The sequence below is a fragment of the Schistocerca piceifrons genome, chromosome 11 (genome assembly GCF_021461385.2).
Source record: "Schistocerca piceifrons isolate TAMUIC-IGC-003096 chromosome 11, iqSchPice1.1, whole genome shotgun sequence".
Classification (NCBI taxonomy): Eukaryota; Metazoa; Arthropoda; class Insecta; order Orthoptera; family Acrididae; genus Schistocerca; species Schistocerca piceifrons.
Genome location: NC_060148.1, coordinates 134,418,564 through 134,433,861, shown reverse-complemented (window position 1 = coordinate 134,433,861; position 15,298 = coordinate 134,418,564). Strand labels below are relative to the sequence as shown.

At 43.5% G+C, this 15,298-nt stretch overlaps 1 protein-coding gene across 1 annotated transcript in view; it reads right to left on the bottom strand.

The window, feature by feature from the left end:
- The window catches only part of LOC124719801, a 68,221-nt gene that overhangs the window by 4,731 nt on the left and 48,192 nt on the right, over positions 1–15,298 (bottom strand). The window contains exons 4-5 of the mRNA XM_047244995.1: positions 13,227–13,402; positions 7,288–7,496 (exon numbers count right to left, since the gene is read on the bottom strand). Coding sequence (XP_047100951.1) covers positions 7,288–7,496; positions 13,227–13,402 — 385 coding nt within the window. The remainder of the gene's footprint in view (positions 1–7,287; positions 7,497–13,226; positions 13,403–15,298) is intronic.

The following is a 15,298-nucleotide window of genomic DNA, read 5'->3' as shown; positions in this document are numbered from 1 at the left end:
CTGAGCGGCATTACAGTGCAAGTCTGCACATGATGAGCACTGAACGTTTACTACAACTGTGCCAAATATGTGTCTGTTGTTGGCCCTCGACTCTCTGTACGTGCATGCTTGGCCTAGGCTTGACTGAGTGACGTTACGCCGACACTGCACCCTGAAGGCAGAAATTCGTCGCTTCTCTGCAGTCGTCATGGAACTGTTGATACCCTCGTAGACAGAACAGAACTCAGGCTGGACTCTGGCAGAACTTGTACCAGGCACTTGCAGATCTGGAAATACTTGTCGTGTGTGGCGCCTCGAAGCTACAGGAGGCGTGGCTTACTACTTCTTTCTCATAGCCGGTGGCGATGCTGCTTAGGTGTACAGCATCTCTGGGGTGGTCGATTGACAATTTGCTGCAGGCGATTATCGTCGACACCACATGTGTCACCCTCAACAGTGTCACAGGCATCAGTGTATCATGATACACTGAGGAGAGGTAATTTAATGTACGAGGGGCGTTCAGAAAGTAAGCTCCGATCGGTCGCGAAATGGAAACGACTATGAATATCCGATAAAGCTTTGCACAGATGTGTTGGGTAGTGTCTCTAGTATAACCCCAGTTAGCATCACGTCGCTCTTCTCATTTCTGAGCTCGCAGTGAGTGCGTAAAGACGTCTAGAAAATAGTGTCTGCCGCCAAGTACGAGGGCCTGGTGAGAAATTTCGCCTGAAGCTATGCAGCTAACATTACATAACTGTCGTGCTGTTTCTTCTTCAAGACAATTCTCAGCCGCATTCTGCAGGGGCAATGAAGATGCTTCTGCATCGTTTTCAAATGGAAATGTTAGATTACCCACAATACAGTCCGCAATTGTCTCCCCCTGAGTTTCATCTCTGGTCACATGAACCGCTGTCTTTGAAGACAACATTTTGACACAGACAACGAGGTGTAGGCCAGCGTGGAGAATTGGCGGAAAGCACTGGCGGCTGCCTTCTATGATGAGGCTATTGAAAAGTTGGTACAACGCTATGACAAAAGTCTAAGTCAGAACGGCGACTACGTAGAGAAGTAGCTGAAAGGTGTAGCTAATTGTTACAAGTAAAACATTTCTGATGTTCACTGTGGTTTCAATTTGGCAATCAATCGGAGCTTACTTTCTGAACAGGCCTCGTAGAACACTGACACGAGGTCTGATGATGAGAAACTTTGTGCTTCAATTCCCCCTCCCATTACTGGGGAAATACCAGCAATGCAAATTTCTTCCATCACCTGGATTAGAACCAGCTTACCTTTGAAGAGTGTACCACCACATAGTCATGTTTATGTGTGCCATGGTGGAAGTTAGGGAGAGAGAAACGATTGGTGGTATTTATTGTAATAATTCCTTGAGTTTTTAACATAAGTGATTTTGATGTAGTAGAGGCTACACCAAGAGGTGAAGTTATCGAGGCAGATGGAGATATGCTGTTGAGTAAGATTTACAGTAACAAAAGAAGCATGGTGTGCCAGACAAGGAGCTATACAGTAAACATAATTCATTGGGACACCTGGCACTTGCCAGTTTCCTCCCAGAGATCCGAATGTGCGACTAGTGCGGAATATTTCGCCAATGGAGGAGTCATCATACCACTTTTCAATTATAGGCCACATGTCCTGTGGACAGACACCAGTGGTTCCCATTACCTTCTGCATTCCTTTGAGCACTGCTGACTCTTCAGGGTTTTAGGAGCAGAGGAAAAAAGTGCCTGGAAGCTCTATCCGCCCATCCATCATTACTGATGATTTTTATTCTAAATTTAAGCAGTAGCGAGATTCAAACTTAGGTTCCATGACGTTTTGATTAGTATACAAAGACACTACCCTTAAATCATAGGTGAGCCGTGGGATATAAACTTGCATACAATATGATATCACACAAATTGACTGTAGGTAGTAGGAAATAAGAGCTTCTCTTTTTTTTTTTTTTTAAGAAGGTCGAAAGTAATGGAGTCATGAGGCAGCCTCTCATAAGAATTTCCTGAAATTGTAAGACGTTGTGGTCTCCTTCATTGCTTACATATTCCGCTCTCACAATCATATTCTGCACATCAAGACGCTTCATTCGAGCCCAAACTCGATAAGATAAAGTCAGTATTGTATGAATTCATGTAAACGATATGCAAATAACTAATAAATCGCAAGTGCGCACCGTGGTTGAAATACTCGAGGCTGGCGTACACACATAAATTTCAGACACGATGGTCACAGGAGCTTTTAGCTCGAGAGAGGCAACTGCACCCCAGGAGGCCAGTCCCAACCCATCTACGTCGGCCGGTGACCGCCTGTAGAGCAGACAGCATTAGCCCGAGTGAAAGGACGGCCCCGTGTTCGGCTTAAAAGCAAATTCCGCTACATTGTGTGGGAGCGGTTAGCCTATGCATTCTTTACACATAGCACGCAGTTTCAGAGATTTTCACAGGGAGACAGCAAGCGCCAAACACCGATACTACAGATTTCCGGATTGGTCACCTTAAACAAAACGTCATTGTCCCGTTTTAGAAGAGCAATGCTGATTGGCAGACGATATTTCTGACGCCTTGAGCTGAAGGAGTAATGGAAGAGATCGAAAGATATACCCTTTCACGTCTGGCGTGCAGAGGGGCCGTTCCGTTGTCGCTCTTGGAGCGAGAACACATAACGAGAGCATGCGCGCTCGTACATGTACTCAAAGAGCGAGGAACAAGTCTCTCCTCAGTACTTCACTGGGAGAGCACCTCTGTCGAGAGCGAATCGAAGTGCTACTGTATATTGAGTCCTTGCGATTAAGCGTTGTTCACTGTGTTGGACGCCACACTTATTGTGCGGTGTGAACGGACTGAGTAATAGTTAAACGCCTGCGAGCGAATTTTTGAGTGGCATCGCGGTGGACTGGTCATCTGACCGGTGTACCACGCCAATAGACTAGGGGCGAATAGGAGTCCTTGACTTCATCAAGGCGTAGGAAGAGTTTGATTGGCAAAGGTCAAGGTATAGAATGAGAGTTATCTTATTTGTCGGCAGCGAGCTGCGCAGACAGCAGTCACCACAGCTACAGCTCTTGCGACCCCCACATTTCCTTCAAAACAGTACCCTTCACTGCATATCACACGTGACAGCATCGACTGTACCTAGCAACATTCTAACCGATAATTATTCAAGTTGAGTAGGTGCAGCTCTCAGCCATTCTGCCAAGTCAATAACAATCTTACACTTTGTGTAGAAATTTCATCAGCGAATCCTATACTTAAGAGGTAACTTCACATTCTGAAAAGAACCCACAAATAACGTGTTCAATTCATAACTAAAAGTGCTAATGTGATTTCTCAGAATTTTAGCAAAATAAATAATAATTTTCGTTACTTTCATGATTTTCTTACACTAACTAGCACTACTCCAGTACCCAAGTATCCCATTAGTTACGTAAGACATTTTGTGAATTTTTGTGTCATTTCGTTACAGTGGACGACTCCAGAACGTATTTATTGCTGAAAGTTTTTCAGGCATTTCTCTTTAGAACGTTAGGAGTGTCCATCTGACTTCTGTAGTAGCATGGGGGTGGAAATTGCATCTTGCAGGGGGTAAAGGGTACATATCAGATTAATCTGTTGTGCAGAATGACAGAATAGCACCAACCCACACGCTCACAAAATGTGTGGCTTTATAGTCTTGTGTTGTAAATGCTATATTTAATTCGTTTTGTGGCGTTATAGACAGGTATTTTAAACTGGGAACAAGAGATATGGTGGTCGTATTTGTGTGACATTGTATGTACCGAATTGTCGAGCAGCCATTAGATACAGTGAGTATATCTTGAAGATATGAAGCACTGAGTCTGGCTTGTTGAGGTTGTTTGGTAACGTGTGGTTGTTGTGGATGAGAGGAGAATGAATCCTTTTTCAATAGATTGTTCAGTTTATGGACAATGTGGCAGTGTTTTTGTTCATGTGTATCACCAATCCCAGGGTTTCTGATCTGCAGAATGAGGTGCTGGTATCAGGATATCGCACAAGCACCCATTGGCAGTACCATCTGATTCTATGTTGTAGCAATTATCTGTGCTTTGTAGAGTGTAGAGTGACTGGGACTGTGTTACGTGACTGTAACAATTTTCATTAAAGTATAGTTGTAGCATTGAGATAACATGTAACTGATGCAGATCTCGTTGGAGTTGATGGAACTGACGTATGGATGGAATGCTGTGCTGCTGCTTTGTCTTGATGTTTTATGTGGCGAAACAAGGTTAGGTATAGGTTTTAAGCTGATGTTTTGGTGTGGCTGAAGATAAAGTTGGATTGCTTTTTGGAATAGGTGACTTGGATGTTAAAATGGAAGGTGACTGTGGCTGTTATCGTCATCTGTTGGACGATATGTGAACGTTGAAAGAGATTCAATTTTGTGGAAAACAGTGGTTCTAAACTGTATGTCTTTCATGTTAGGGATGCGACACAAGAAACTGTTGGGATGAAGACGATGAGCTCGACTGACGGTGTAGAAAACTGTGGATCTGGACTCAATATCTTTGATGGTGAGGATGCAATGCATGTAGTTGTTGGGATGCGGAATGTAAGTTTAGTGTCGTGAATAATGCGTTTACTTTATATTTATTAGATCATTCGAGTTGAGGCTGTGTAGATGATGCAATTGCGCTAGGACTGTACATTTGGCATAGTTAACATGGGTGGTTTTACGAACTTCCAGTATGCTGCAATAGTTTGGGTCAGCAACTTCTGGTAATCAGTGAACGAAAAACCGTGCCAAGTTTTTGTTCATTCGATGAGTTATCTGTATGCGCTCTAAATATTCATTGCACGTTATTGACATCTTCGGAAATGCCATTTTCGACTATGTTATGGTGATTTGAAAATGGGTCTCGGTCCGAAACAAATCATCGAATGAATAAAAAATAAAAATTTGCAACTTGAACGGGTTTTTCGTCTTACTGATGGGTGGTCATGTTTGTAACTGGGATAGGTCAGGTGGTTCTGCGATACTGGGGCAAATAGTCGTCACACAGAAAGTACTTGTGAGATCTGTAGGCTTGGATTTGCGACTCAGGTGATTTTACACAATGGCAGCGACAGCAAATGAGGACTCAGTTCTTGATACGTTGGTCTGTTGTGGGCAAGCATCTAGTTCTGCTGGACAGTGATGCGTAAAGAAGCCGGCAGAGAAGCGCCACGGTTTTAATAGTGGCGATGGCAACTCTTTCAGACAAGGGCGTTGTAGCAGCCTGCTGCATGGTGCAAACCGTTTCGAACATCGCCACGTGCTCAGAAGAGATTCGCACGAGTTTCTTCATTCTCTCCCCCCCTCCCTATCTCGACCGAACTGCCACGACCTCTCCGATCTCTCTGGATTATCACGACCACTTTCCCCTGAAGATAAAATGGCTCTGAGCACGATGGGGCTTAACATCTGAGGTCATCAGTCCCTTAGAACTACTTAAACCTAACTAACCTAAGGACATCACACACATCCATGCCCGAGGCAGGATTCGAACCTGCGACCGTAGCGGTCACGCGGTTCCAGACTGAAGCGCCTAGAACCGTACGGCCACACCGGTCGGCTCCTGAAGATATCTTCAATGTCGGGCTTAATTAGCTTCCAGACAAACGGCTAGTGGTCCACAACTCTGTAAGGTCTTGTCGCTGCTCATTCTTTAATATCTTGTCGCCCCACGTGAGGAATTGAAGCATCAACTACAGCCCACACGTTTGTTCTCGGTGTCCATAACAGTTTCAGTCATAATTATAGACATGCTGCAGAGTGCAGCTCAGTCTAGCAACAGATGGGGTAGGAGTCTGCTTGTTTAGTAACTTGCTAACAATGCGTATTTCCTTTTATCTGCCAGTATTATTCTTATGAGTGTCTGCAGTAAATTATCGGCGACAGCCGAAATTTTGGAAAGGCCTTTCTTCTCAGTATTGCAGTTCCTGGTTCTACTATACGGATATTTTTGTGATAACGTACTTCCTTATCTGTTGTAACCCTTTTCGACCACCTTAGTTTCTTAATTAGTCGGCTTACTACCAATGAAAACCCTGCAAGTTCGATTGCCTGAAGCGGTCAAGAGTGACAACGGCAGGCATAACTAATTTTTCCGCTGAGAGAGCACAAGCCCACTGTCCTCCCTTCCTCTCATTTAAATGGAGTTACTCCCTGCCGAACAAGAAGCTATCAGACAGTTACAAAGAGAGAAATGAACGATTACAACTCGTTTCATGTCTGGTGCACGATAGATAGATGATCGAGTAAGAGATAAAGTCCCGCAACGAGAATAAAATAATAAATTAAAAAAATATAGTGATTCGAACAAATAGAGTTGTTTAGCAGACAAGTGCGATAGCTGTGTTTCCTCAGTCCTACTACAGTATTAACACTTCTAAGGATAATATTAACAGTGTATCTGAAACAATTAACTGTTCAGTTACAAATATAAATATTATTCGTCGAAGAAAATTAGTAAATACGAACAGTATCGTGCTAGGATCACACTTGAGAAATGTAGATCACTACACTAGTTACAGTATTGACAGAACATTAGCTTGTCTGTAGCCGTTATGTTGCAGAGACCATTCGCCATTTTTAAAAAGCCTTAGACCAGGTCTGAAAAAAACTACATGTACAGAATTTTAGAGTGTTTATAGAAGATAAAAAGGAACACTTTTTTATATGAGGCACGTGTCGCGCATGTATGAGGGTCTTATCTGCACTGGCGTTCAGAGACGGTGTTCAAAGTGCTGTGGGATGGGCACTGTTTTAGAGGTGTTGCGTGCCTCCTACGGGAGGGAGACGAGTTGTTCAGTGTACCAGACACTGGTAGACACCCCAGGTGAGGTGGTTGCCTGTTAGGCTGAGGCTGCAAACATTATTTGTGAGACACCCACTTGTTTCGAGTGTGTTGCACAATCGTTAACACCCAGCTGGCACTTGAGTAACGTCTCTAAAACATCACACCTGTCACATTTGTGTCACATAAAATTTGTTCTTTTTAATCTTCTCTAAACGCTCCAAAATTTTGTCTACGTAGTCTTTTTTAGTCCCTGCATAATGAAGAAGTCAATAATACATCGAAATGAAGTAACTAGCTTGACATAGATCCAGACGGAGAGTTGCCAAGGAATCGAAAAACTGACTTTGGAAAGAGCACCAGAGATGATGCGTGGCGTGCAAAATCACGCAAGAGCTAAAAACATATATTCAGAAGGATATTTGAATCTCATTCCTCGAACAACTGAACAGTTGTCAGCGCATAACCGTGAAGTGGCCGGGTCCCAGTATTAAACTTACCTACAATCTTGAAACCATCATCGTAGAATGAATCGATGTAGTCAGCTGCAGTGACCCAGTAGACACGATGGAGGGCGGACAGTTCTTCAGCGAGACTGAACATTTGCGACGCCTCTGGCTGCCGCTCCTCGCACAGCGCACTGAAGTCGTCGTCAGAGGAGAAGCTCCACGGCTGATAGGGCAGCAGGCGTTCACTCAACAGCGGCCGCCTGTAGCACACAAGGTGCCAGGTTAAAAGTTGAAAACCTAGCATGTATAGTTTATGCAAGGACGTACAAGTATCCAGAGCGGATTTCCACTCAGCAGTGGATTAGAAACTTCCTGACAGATGAGTACTATGTACCAGACTGGGACACAAACCTGGAACTTTTTCATTCTTTAAAGGATGCATAGTAACACAGCAAACAATCGCAAATCCATTGGTCTTTTTAGCATTTTAGCGCATCGAGATTTCATCTTTAGATTTCAGAGCACTTAGTGAGGTACCGATTGTAACTATTTCTTGCAGATCATCCACTCCGTTCAGTGCTGCTATACCGTTTTAACTGGTTTCAGACACATCAAACAGCAGAGCTGCAGCGCTTGCCGCAGAATACCTCTTTTCTTTAAAGAAGAATTTCGTATGCATTGCAAGAGAGTGAACATGTGATATTTATGTTAAGGATATGAATGAATTGTTCGAATTTGTTATAGATGATTTTAGACGCTGACATGTACACATGTCTGTCATGAGCTGAAGCACACATTACCACTTGAAAATGGCTCAAAAGGCCGAAACTGCAATAGTAAAACAAATAATTTTTAAAGTCAATGGCGAATATGACGCCCTTAAAAAGATAGACATCGAGCTAGGCAGGCACGAACCGAGAGCCGCCGTCGCAGCCTTACTTCCGCCAGTACCTCAGCCGCTGCCTTTCAGCCGTCACAGAAGCTCCCCTGCACGGCCGGCGGGACCAGCGCTCCCGGAAGGATGGGCACTGCAGTGACCAGAGGCCTCGGGAGTTGCTTCCTGGACGAATCCTCACTCTGCAGTGGAGGGTGCAATCACTTGAAACGTCGGGGATCCGACACACGGCTCTGACCTGCCAGGGAGTTTCCTATCTGCATTAGGTGATGTGACATCTGCGATAATATTCCGTAAAGACTGTATGACAGCTGAAAGCAGAACTCCCACAGGAAGAAGAGCTCTATGGACAAATCTGAATGTACCGTCAAGCAGGTCCACTTATTCAGTCCCTTTCAGCTAATGCGACGGCTAAGGACAGCGCGATACGATGACTTAAACTATTTCAAATCCGTCTTTACAAATACCAAACATGTGTTTTTATTTCACAAGAGGTCTTTCGTTTTACTCATTATACCCTTATCAGTAGTGGCATTTTTACAATGTTTCTGCTTACATCCGGCAGTGTGCATCCCACCATCTCACACTGCTATGCTTGACGTGCAGAAGTACATGTCTGAGAAAATGACGCTTCACTATTGCATTAAATGTTTCTTTACTTGGCTCTGAAGCATTCGCTCCGTCTCGTTTCGTGAGTGGTTGGTGCGGGTCTCTCGTTTGGCAGTGGAAATTATCATACAGAAATTGTTGGCCGTAAAACTTTGTCCTAAGGTCAGTGTTCGGTACATCGATTCTATGCATATGTGTCAGGTACATGTTGTGATGAGAATGGAGAATCGGGTGTGAGACAATTTTTTCCTGATTAATCTACAACTGCATTCCCTATAGCCCATCAACGATGGAAAGTTTCCATACTGCCAGATACAATGCAGAACAATCATTACTCCCTGTACTCCTTGTAGTATGGTCCTTGGTTATCACTGTTACTTGACAACGTCGTTGCCAATTAAAGCATGAAGCTGCATCATAATGAGTTCCGTGTGATGTCTGGGTCCCCAGTTTGACCGGAAAGCTGTCCCTCCCATAAGACATGTGGTGCCATGGTGCTAAGGCTCGCAAACCATTTCCACGCTACGTACACCATCACGCTGTTCTGCTTGGAGGTACAGTACCACACCTACTGCACTGACAAGCTGGGACTCAGAATCCGTGCCGTGATAAAATTTATCGTTTGCATGCCACAGATCCAGGAAGTAGATGCATACTGACAATGATCTGAATTATCATTATACTGAGATTTTTTTTTTGGCAAAGAATTTCGGGAAAGGGCTGTTTTTAACGCAATGGAACCGTTCATTTCATAAGGCAACCAAAGAAAGTATTTAAGTGGAGGAAGGAGGTGAACATACGGCCGCTGTGGACGAGCGGTTCTAGGCGCTTCAGTCTGGAACCGCGCAGCTGCTACGGTCGCAGGTTCGAATCCTGCCTATGGTATGGGTTTTGTGTGGTGTCCTTAGGTTAGCTTAAGTAGTTCTAAGTTCTAGGGGATAGACGACCTCAGATGTTAAGTCCCATAGTGCTCAGAGCCATTTGTACCATTTGAGGTGAACATACAATCTCCACTAAAATGGTAAAGAAAGCCCAGAGACTTCTGGACAATTTGCCTATGTACTACACAGCAGTAATACTACAATACTGACTGCCATATTCATTTTGGGGGAACGTGCGTTGGCACACAGAGTGGCGAATCCACAGAAGACGCAATCAATACTCGCCACAGGGACGTGGAGTGTCGATAAGCGAGGCAGACCGCTACCACGGAAGGCAATCGTCGTCAATTAGGGTACAGAGGCAGGGTCAGTGTGCTATAGGCGGCTTTGGCCTGTAGTGCTGGAGCCGTTACTAAAGGTATCATGCGAGTCCAGTAATGAAGTGGATTGGCGGAATTTACAAATGACCGACTGTAAATGGCGATACGTGAACTGCAGAAGAGACACGAAATGGTGCGCTGCCTGAACTAGGAGGGCGGTACCTGAGCTGCACCACTGCCGCTGGAGCTCTGTGACCCCTCCCCTCTTGCATCTCCGGTTTTCGACTTTGTACTGACATCCAACAGAAGGTAAACACGGTGGGGCGTATGAATAAACAAGACGACGTTCTCTGGAGAAGATTTTCCGAGCAAAAGAACATTCTCTGAGAAAGCTCTTACGAGCAAAACATTCGAAGTCATAATCTGTGACGAGAGTGTTCCTTTTTCTCACTACCTCTGCTCCCTGCTGAGTTCTCGGTGTGTGTGGTCTGCCGTGTCCGGCACAGAAAGCACGCGCAGTGTCACGTTTCATTCAGCTCGCTCAAACGGGCGACATGTCTGGAACCGATATCGGTGTGTTCAGGGAGAGTTGCACTACGTTTCATTTTGTTTATTTTATGTGCAGCAAGAAATTATTAAGACAACTATGTACAGTTTACGAAAATGTATTTACTTGCGATGTTATCGAATTTACAACATGTGGAAAAATTTTCCGTTATAGATGTTAGGCGAACACATTATGCGAACGAAATCTGAAGATTAAATGACACCAAATCCGAAGTCTGTCACAGTTCTCCAACACGAGATAATTTTGGTTATATACGGCGCACAACTGTCTGCTCGCGTGGCAAGCACGTAAGCGCCCCACCATGCGTTCCTTACGAGTAACAGGTCGCTAGGTTTGCAATAAACCAGTTATTAATTTTTCTGGTAACATCACACTATATAAGACTTGTGATTGTATTTTATTGTCTACGTGAGACGCTGACAACTGCATATCAACTCTCCTAGCGTTCTCGACTGATTTACTGACTTTCGTAACCATAGTCGCTATGATAACATCATGATCACTAATCCCCATCTCTATGCTCACGCCATCGATAAGGTCCTGCCTGTTTGTGCTGGCTGACGAACTAGCTGCTCAACACAGTTTTCGGAAAACGTGTTCAAAAGCCCCTCACAAGACTGTCTGTCTGCACGACCTGCAGTGAATCCATAGACGTCCCAGTCTATACTCGGTAGGTTAAGGTCACCGCCAGCTAGTGTCGCGTGATCTGGATATTTATGCAATGCTGACTATTTACCTTCTTTGAATGGCTCCACATCTGTCCCAGCGGAGTCGGGTGGGTGGTAAAAACATCCAACAACTGATATGGTTTCACCTAGTCCTGTTAAGTGCGACCACGTAACTTCACTATTGCACTCAAATTCAACCTCAGTAAAGAGAATATTTTTTGTCAGCTGCAATGAACACTTCCCCTCCTACGGCGTCAAATATGTCTTTCCGATAAACATTCCAAGGCTCGCTAAATATCTAAGAGTTTTTTTTACTTTGGGTCTTAGCCAGCTCTCAATTCAAGAATAATTTGAGGCTGAGAACGTTCATGGAGGAGAGTAAATTTGGGAACTATGTTACAAATACTTCGACAGTTGACTGATAAAAGTTTTAGAGTCGAACTGACTATTCTGAAAGCTATCTGATTTCCCTAAATGAAAACCAACTGGCGAGTGTTCATGAGAGTACCTCAAACTACTGGCTAGCCTGAAACCCCCCATGTACTCTCCACAAGTACCCTGCTATCCGATTAGCTGCTTCCTTTGTGTACTGCACCCCTGTCTTGAAATCACTGTTGCCTTCATTCCCACTGCCGGACACAATTACCGATAGTTTTATCCCATCACACTATCTGCATGTGTCTATACACAGTGAACCAGTAACCCACTCATAGTTCTGATGACAGACCTGGAGTAGCAAATCAAAAATCACCACACAATAAACATTGTAGAGTAACAATACCGTTCCTCAAAAAAAGCTCCAGTTGGCTACAAATCATGTTCAATCATCCTGCATAATACTTTATACTGAGTGTGTATTTTACCATCCTGACCGTGATCTGTCCTACTACCTGTCTCTGTCATCATCCTATAGCACATAATTTCGTTCCTCACACTAACCACTGCCTCTCCACAGCTGTTTACCCACATCAATTCTCATGATGAACTTAACTGTGGATGTCGGTTGATCATCTTCGTTTCAGAAGACCTAGTCCATTTCCCAGACACACTCATTCCAAAGTGACTCCCCTACCGACCTCTTCAGATATAACTGCAGAAGTCTTTCATCCTATTGATAGTAATCACGACTGAGTCTAACTGTCAATCCTAATCCACGTCTTCCACCTCCATAGCTATCCCACAATAAGCCACCTAAAATAATCCAAGAACACCGCCACAAGACCTGGGGTGCCTGCTGGGAGCTTGCCCATTCCCACATAGGAAGCCACCTGGTCACCCTCCATAGTGCCAACATATCTCCTACACTACTCCAATCCACGGCCCCATATGTCAACCACTCGTGAGACTATTCCGCTTTCCTCCCGCTCGCAACCTCCAGTATTTACTCTCTATGCTACGGACTGATTTAAACACACCAACCACAGGACACAATATAAGAACGATGGCTATCCGCTTCCTGCCCTCTGCTGACGTCTTCCCATCTTCCCTCATCCCTGCTTAGATGTTTCGTCCATCTATTGAGATGAACATGACTTGTGGCCTCTTTTCCTCACCGACTGGATGCCAGTATCTGGACTAGAGTCGCTACTACATGGTATTACCGTAATTTCTCCCGAAGTGTTTTTTTTTTCCGGAATAAGACGAGGACACGCTCGCTTTTCGTGTCAGGTTCCACATCATTGTTTCCACAAATTATGAAAACTTTGGAAGTATCTGTAACCATGAATACTTTCTCTAGTAAATGCAGTAACATCAGTTATTGTGTCAGTTTTCTCCGCTTGTCTGTTACGTAATACGTGGCACATTTTAAGACACAATACGAATCAAAATATCGAAGGCTAAACGGAGTCAAAAACCTTTGTAAATCACGAGTTTCTGTAACCATGTCCTTCACTACTGACTATTAATGCTAGTTCTTTACTCCATTCTGAATTAAATGATCCCTGTGTTTTCTATAACTTTAATGAATACTTCCATGGATAAAAGTGAGATAAACTCCAATAAACCATAGTGAGTGTGACAGACATTTGAGTGTACACTGGTTTATACCTGAGTATCAAGTGCCCTGGCCTGTCCTTGTCTTCTTCCACCTCGTAGTGCTCCACCTGTTTGCTGGCGAATTGCATGTCATGTACCCATCCGGTTAATTTCGTGCGCAGCATGTTTTTCACACGTTCCATGTCCTTAATCCAACCGTGGAGTTGCTGATCACTTGCGTGGTTACCCTGAGACACACAGAAAATAGTTCAAATTACTTTCATAACATCCACAAGCCTGTGGTAGCAGATGTTTTATTAAATAAATACATTTCTCAAACTGTGACATCAGATAAGAGAGGTGCAGATATTTCTTGGTAGTTGACATTACAGACGTCTGAATATATGAATGTATACTCCCGTGACGATGTATCCAACTGAAATGTTCTGGAGCTGCCAGCAGTGTCGAGTTCCTACGTGTAAAGCCACATGGCGTGGCTGGAACTCTGAGGAGATTCTATTCAAACTTTTGAACGATTTTCGAAAATAGAATGGCCAGACTGTTGACAAATCCGTCAAAATCCTACTCGTTACCAACGCTGTGAGAAACTTGAACACATGTTATGACCTTCTACAAACGCAATGATAGACATCAGCCGCTCCATATCTGAAACATTATCTGAGTTAATTGTGCACACACGAAATGTCAGTTTGACTCAAAATTTTGTAGCGTTTGTCTGTTGCCTGGCTGATCGCTTTTGCCGAAAATTTGCGTTTGTTGCTCGTCATCTAACACGATGTCGTCTGTATCTGAACACGTCTAGAATATTGCAGATTTGAAGGAATGTATTGACTGTCCGAGTGTTAAGATCATTTTTTCTTGACCATTTTCGGGTACGAATTTCACATTTATGTCACATATTAAGGTCTATGCTCCTTTGGCGTTGTACAAATTGTAGGCTTCTAAGCCAATGCAATAAAGATATGGCCATTTAATTACACATTTTCATACTTGAAAAATCACTCACAAAAATCTATAAGGTGCTCCCTGTTGATTTAGAATCATGACATTTTGGAAGAAGCCAGATTTCACAGTGCAAATAAAGGAAAAAATCTTAAAATCCATAATTGGTAACTATATAACTCTAGAAAATACTTTTCGTATTATTTTTTATCAGTCTGTCTATTTGTCTGTCCATCTGTTGGGAATCTTTTTCTCTGGATCAGTTCTGGGTATCATGTTCAAATTATGTCACATACAACGGTATGTGGACCCTAGGCGGCGTAAAAATTGTAAGCTTATAACTGACTCCAGTCAACAGATATGGCTGTTTATGTCTCGTGTTTTGATAATCGAAAACTCACTCATCGAAACCTAAAGGGTGCCCTCCATTGACTTGGAATCATGAGATTTGGCAACAACAAAGTTTTCCGGTACAAGTAAAGCAAAAAATCTGAAACTTGTTAACTTGTAATTATATCACATAAAAATGTCGTTTTCGATTTGGACATACATTGTATTCATCACCTGTTGAAAGTATAACATACGAACATTACTGCATCCAAAAATAAATTGTATGTTGTATTCATGATTTAGTACGTAAACAGAAATATGTTATTAAATCTTCTCTCCCTACATACATAAACTAAAGTCCTCTGCTTGCTTGTTCTTGTTTGTTTGGGCTGGGCTGAGGAAATAACGTAGAATTTTTTAACCGATCTTGGTATTCCTGGGACCAGTATCCTGCCAGTAAAGTTACAAAGTGTCGATAACAGGCAAAAATTATTGGAAATCTCCATTCCCAGGATGGGGAGTTTGTACAGAACACTGAAACAGGTGACAGTGGTTCCACAATAGATTATATTGAGATAGGGAACCAATACTCGAAAGTGCATATTTATTGTGTTAAGGGCATACACAGCATACACCACCTAACAACAATGTAGCTCATGGTAATTCTTCAAAGCAACGACTGTCAGTCTGAATGAATGCATGTATTGCAATGAGGCCTGCAGTTCCTCACACCCTTGCAAAGATCTCGGGTGCCCGTTGTGCACTCGAACAGTAGCAGCTGATAAACAGTGTACACACCTGACCACCAAACGGACCTACTGTGCACAACTAGGCTCGTAGCACTCAAGCGT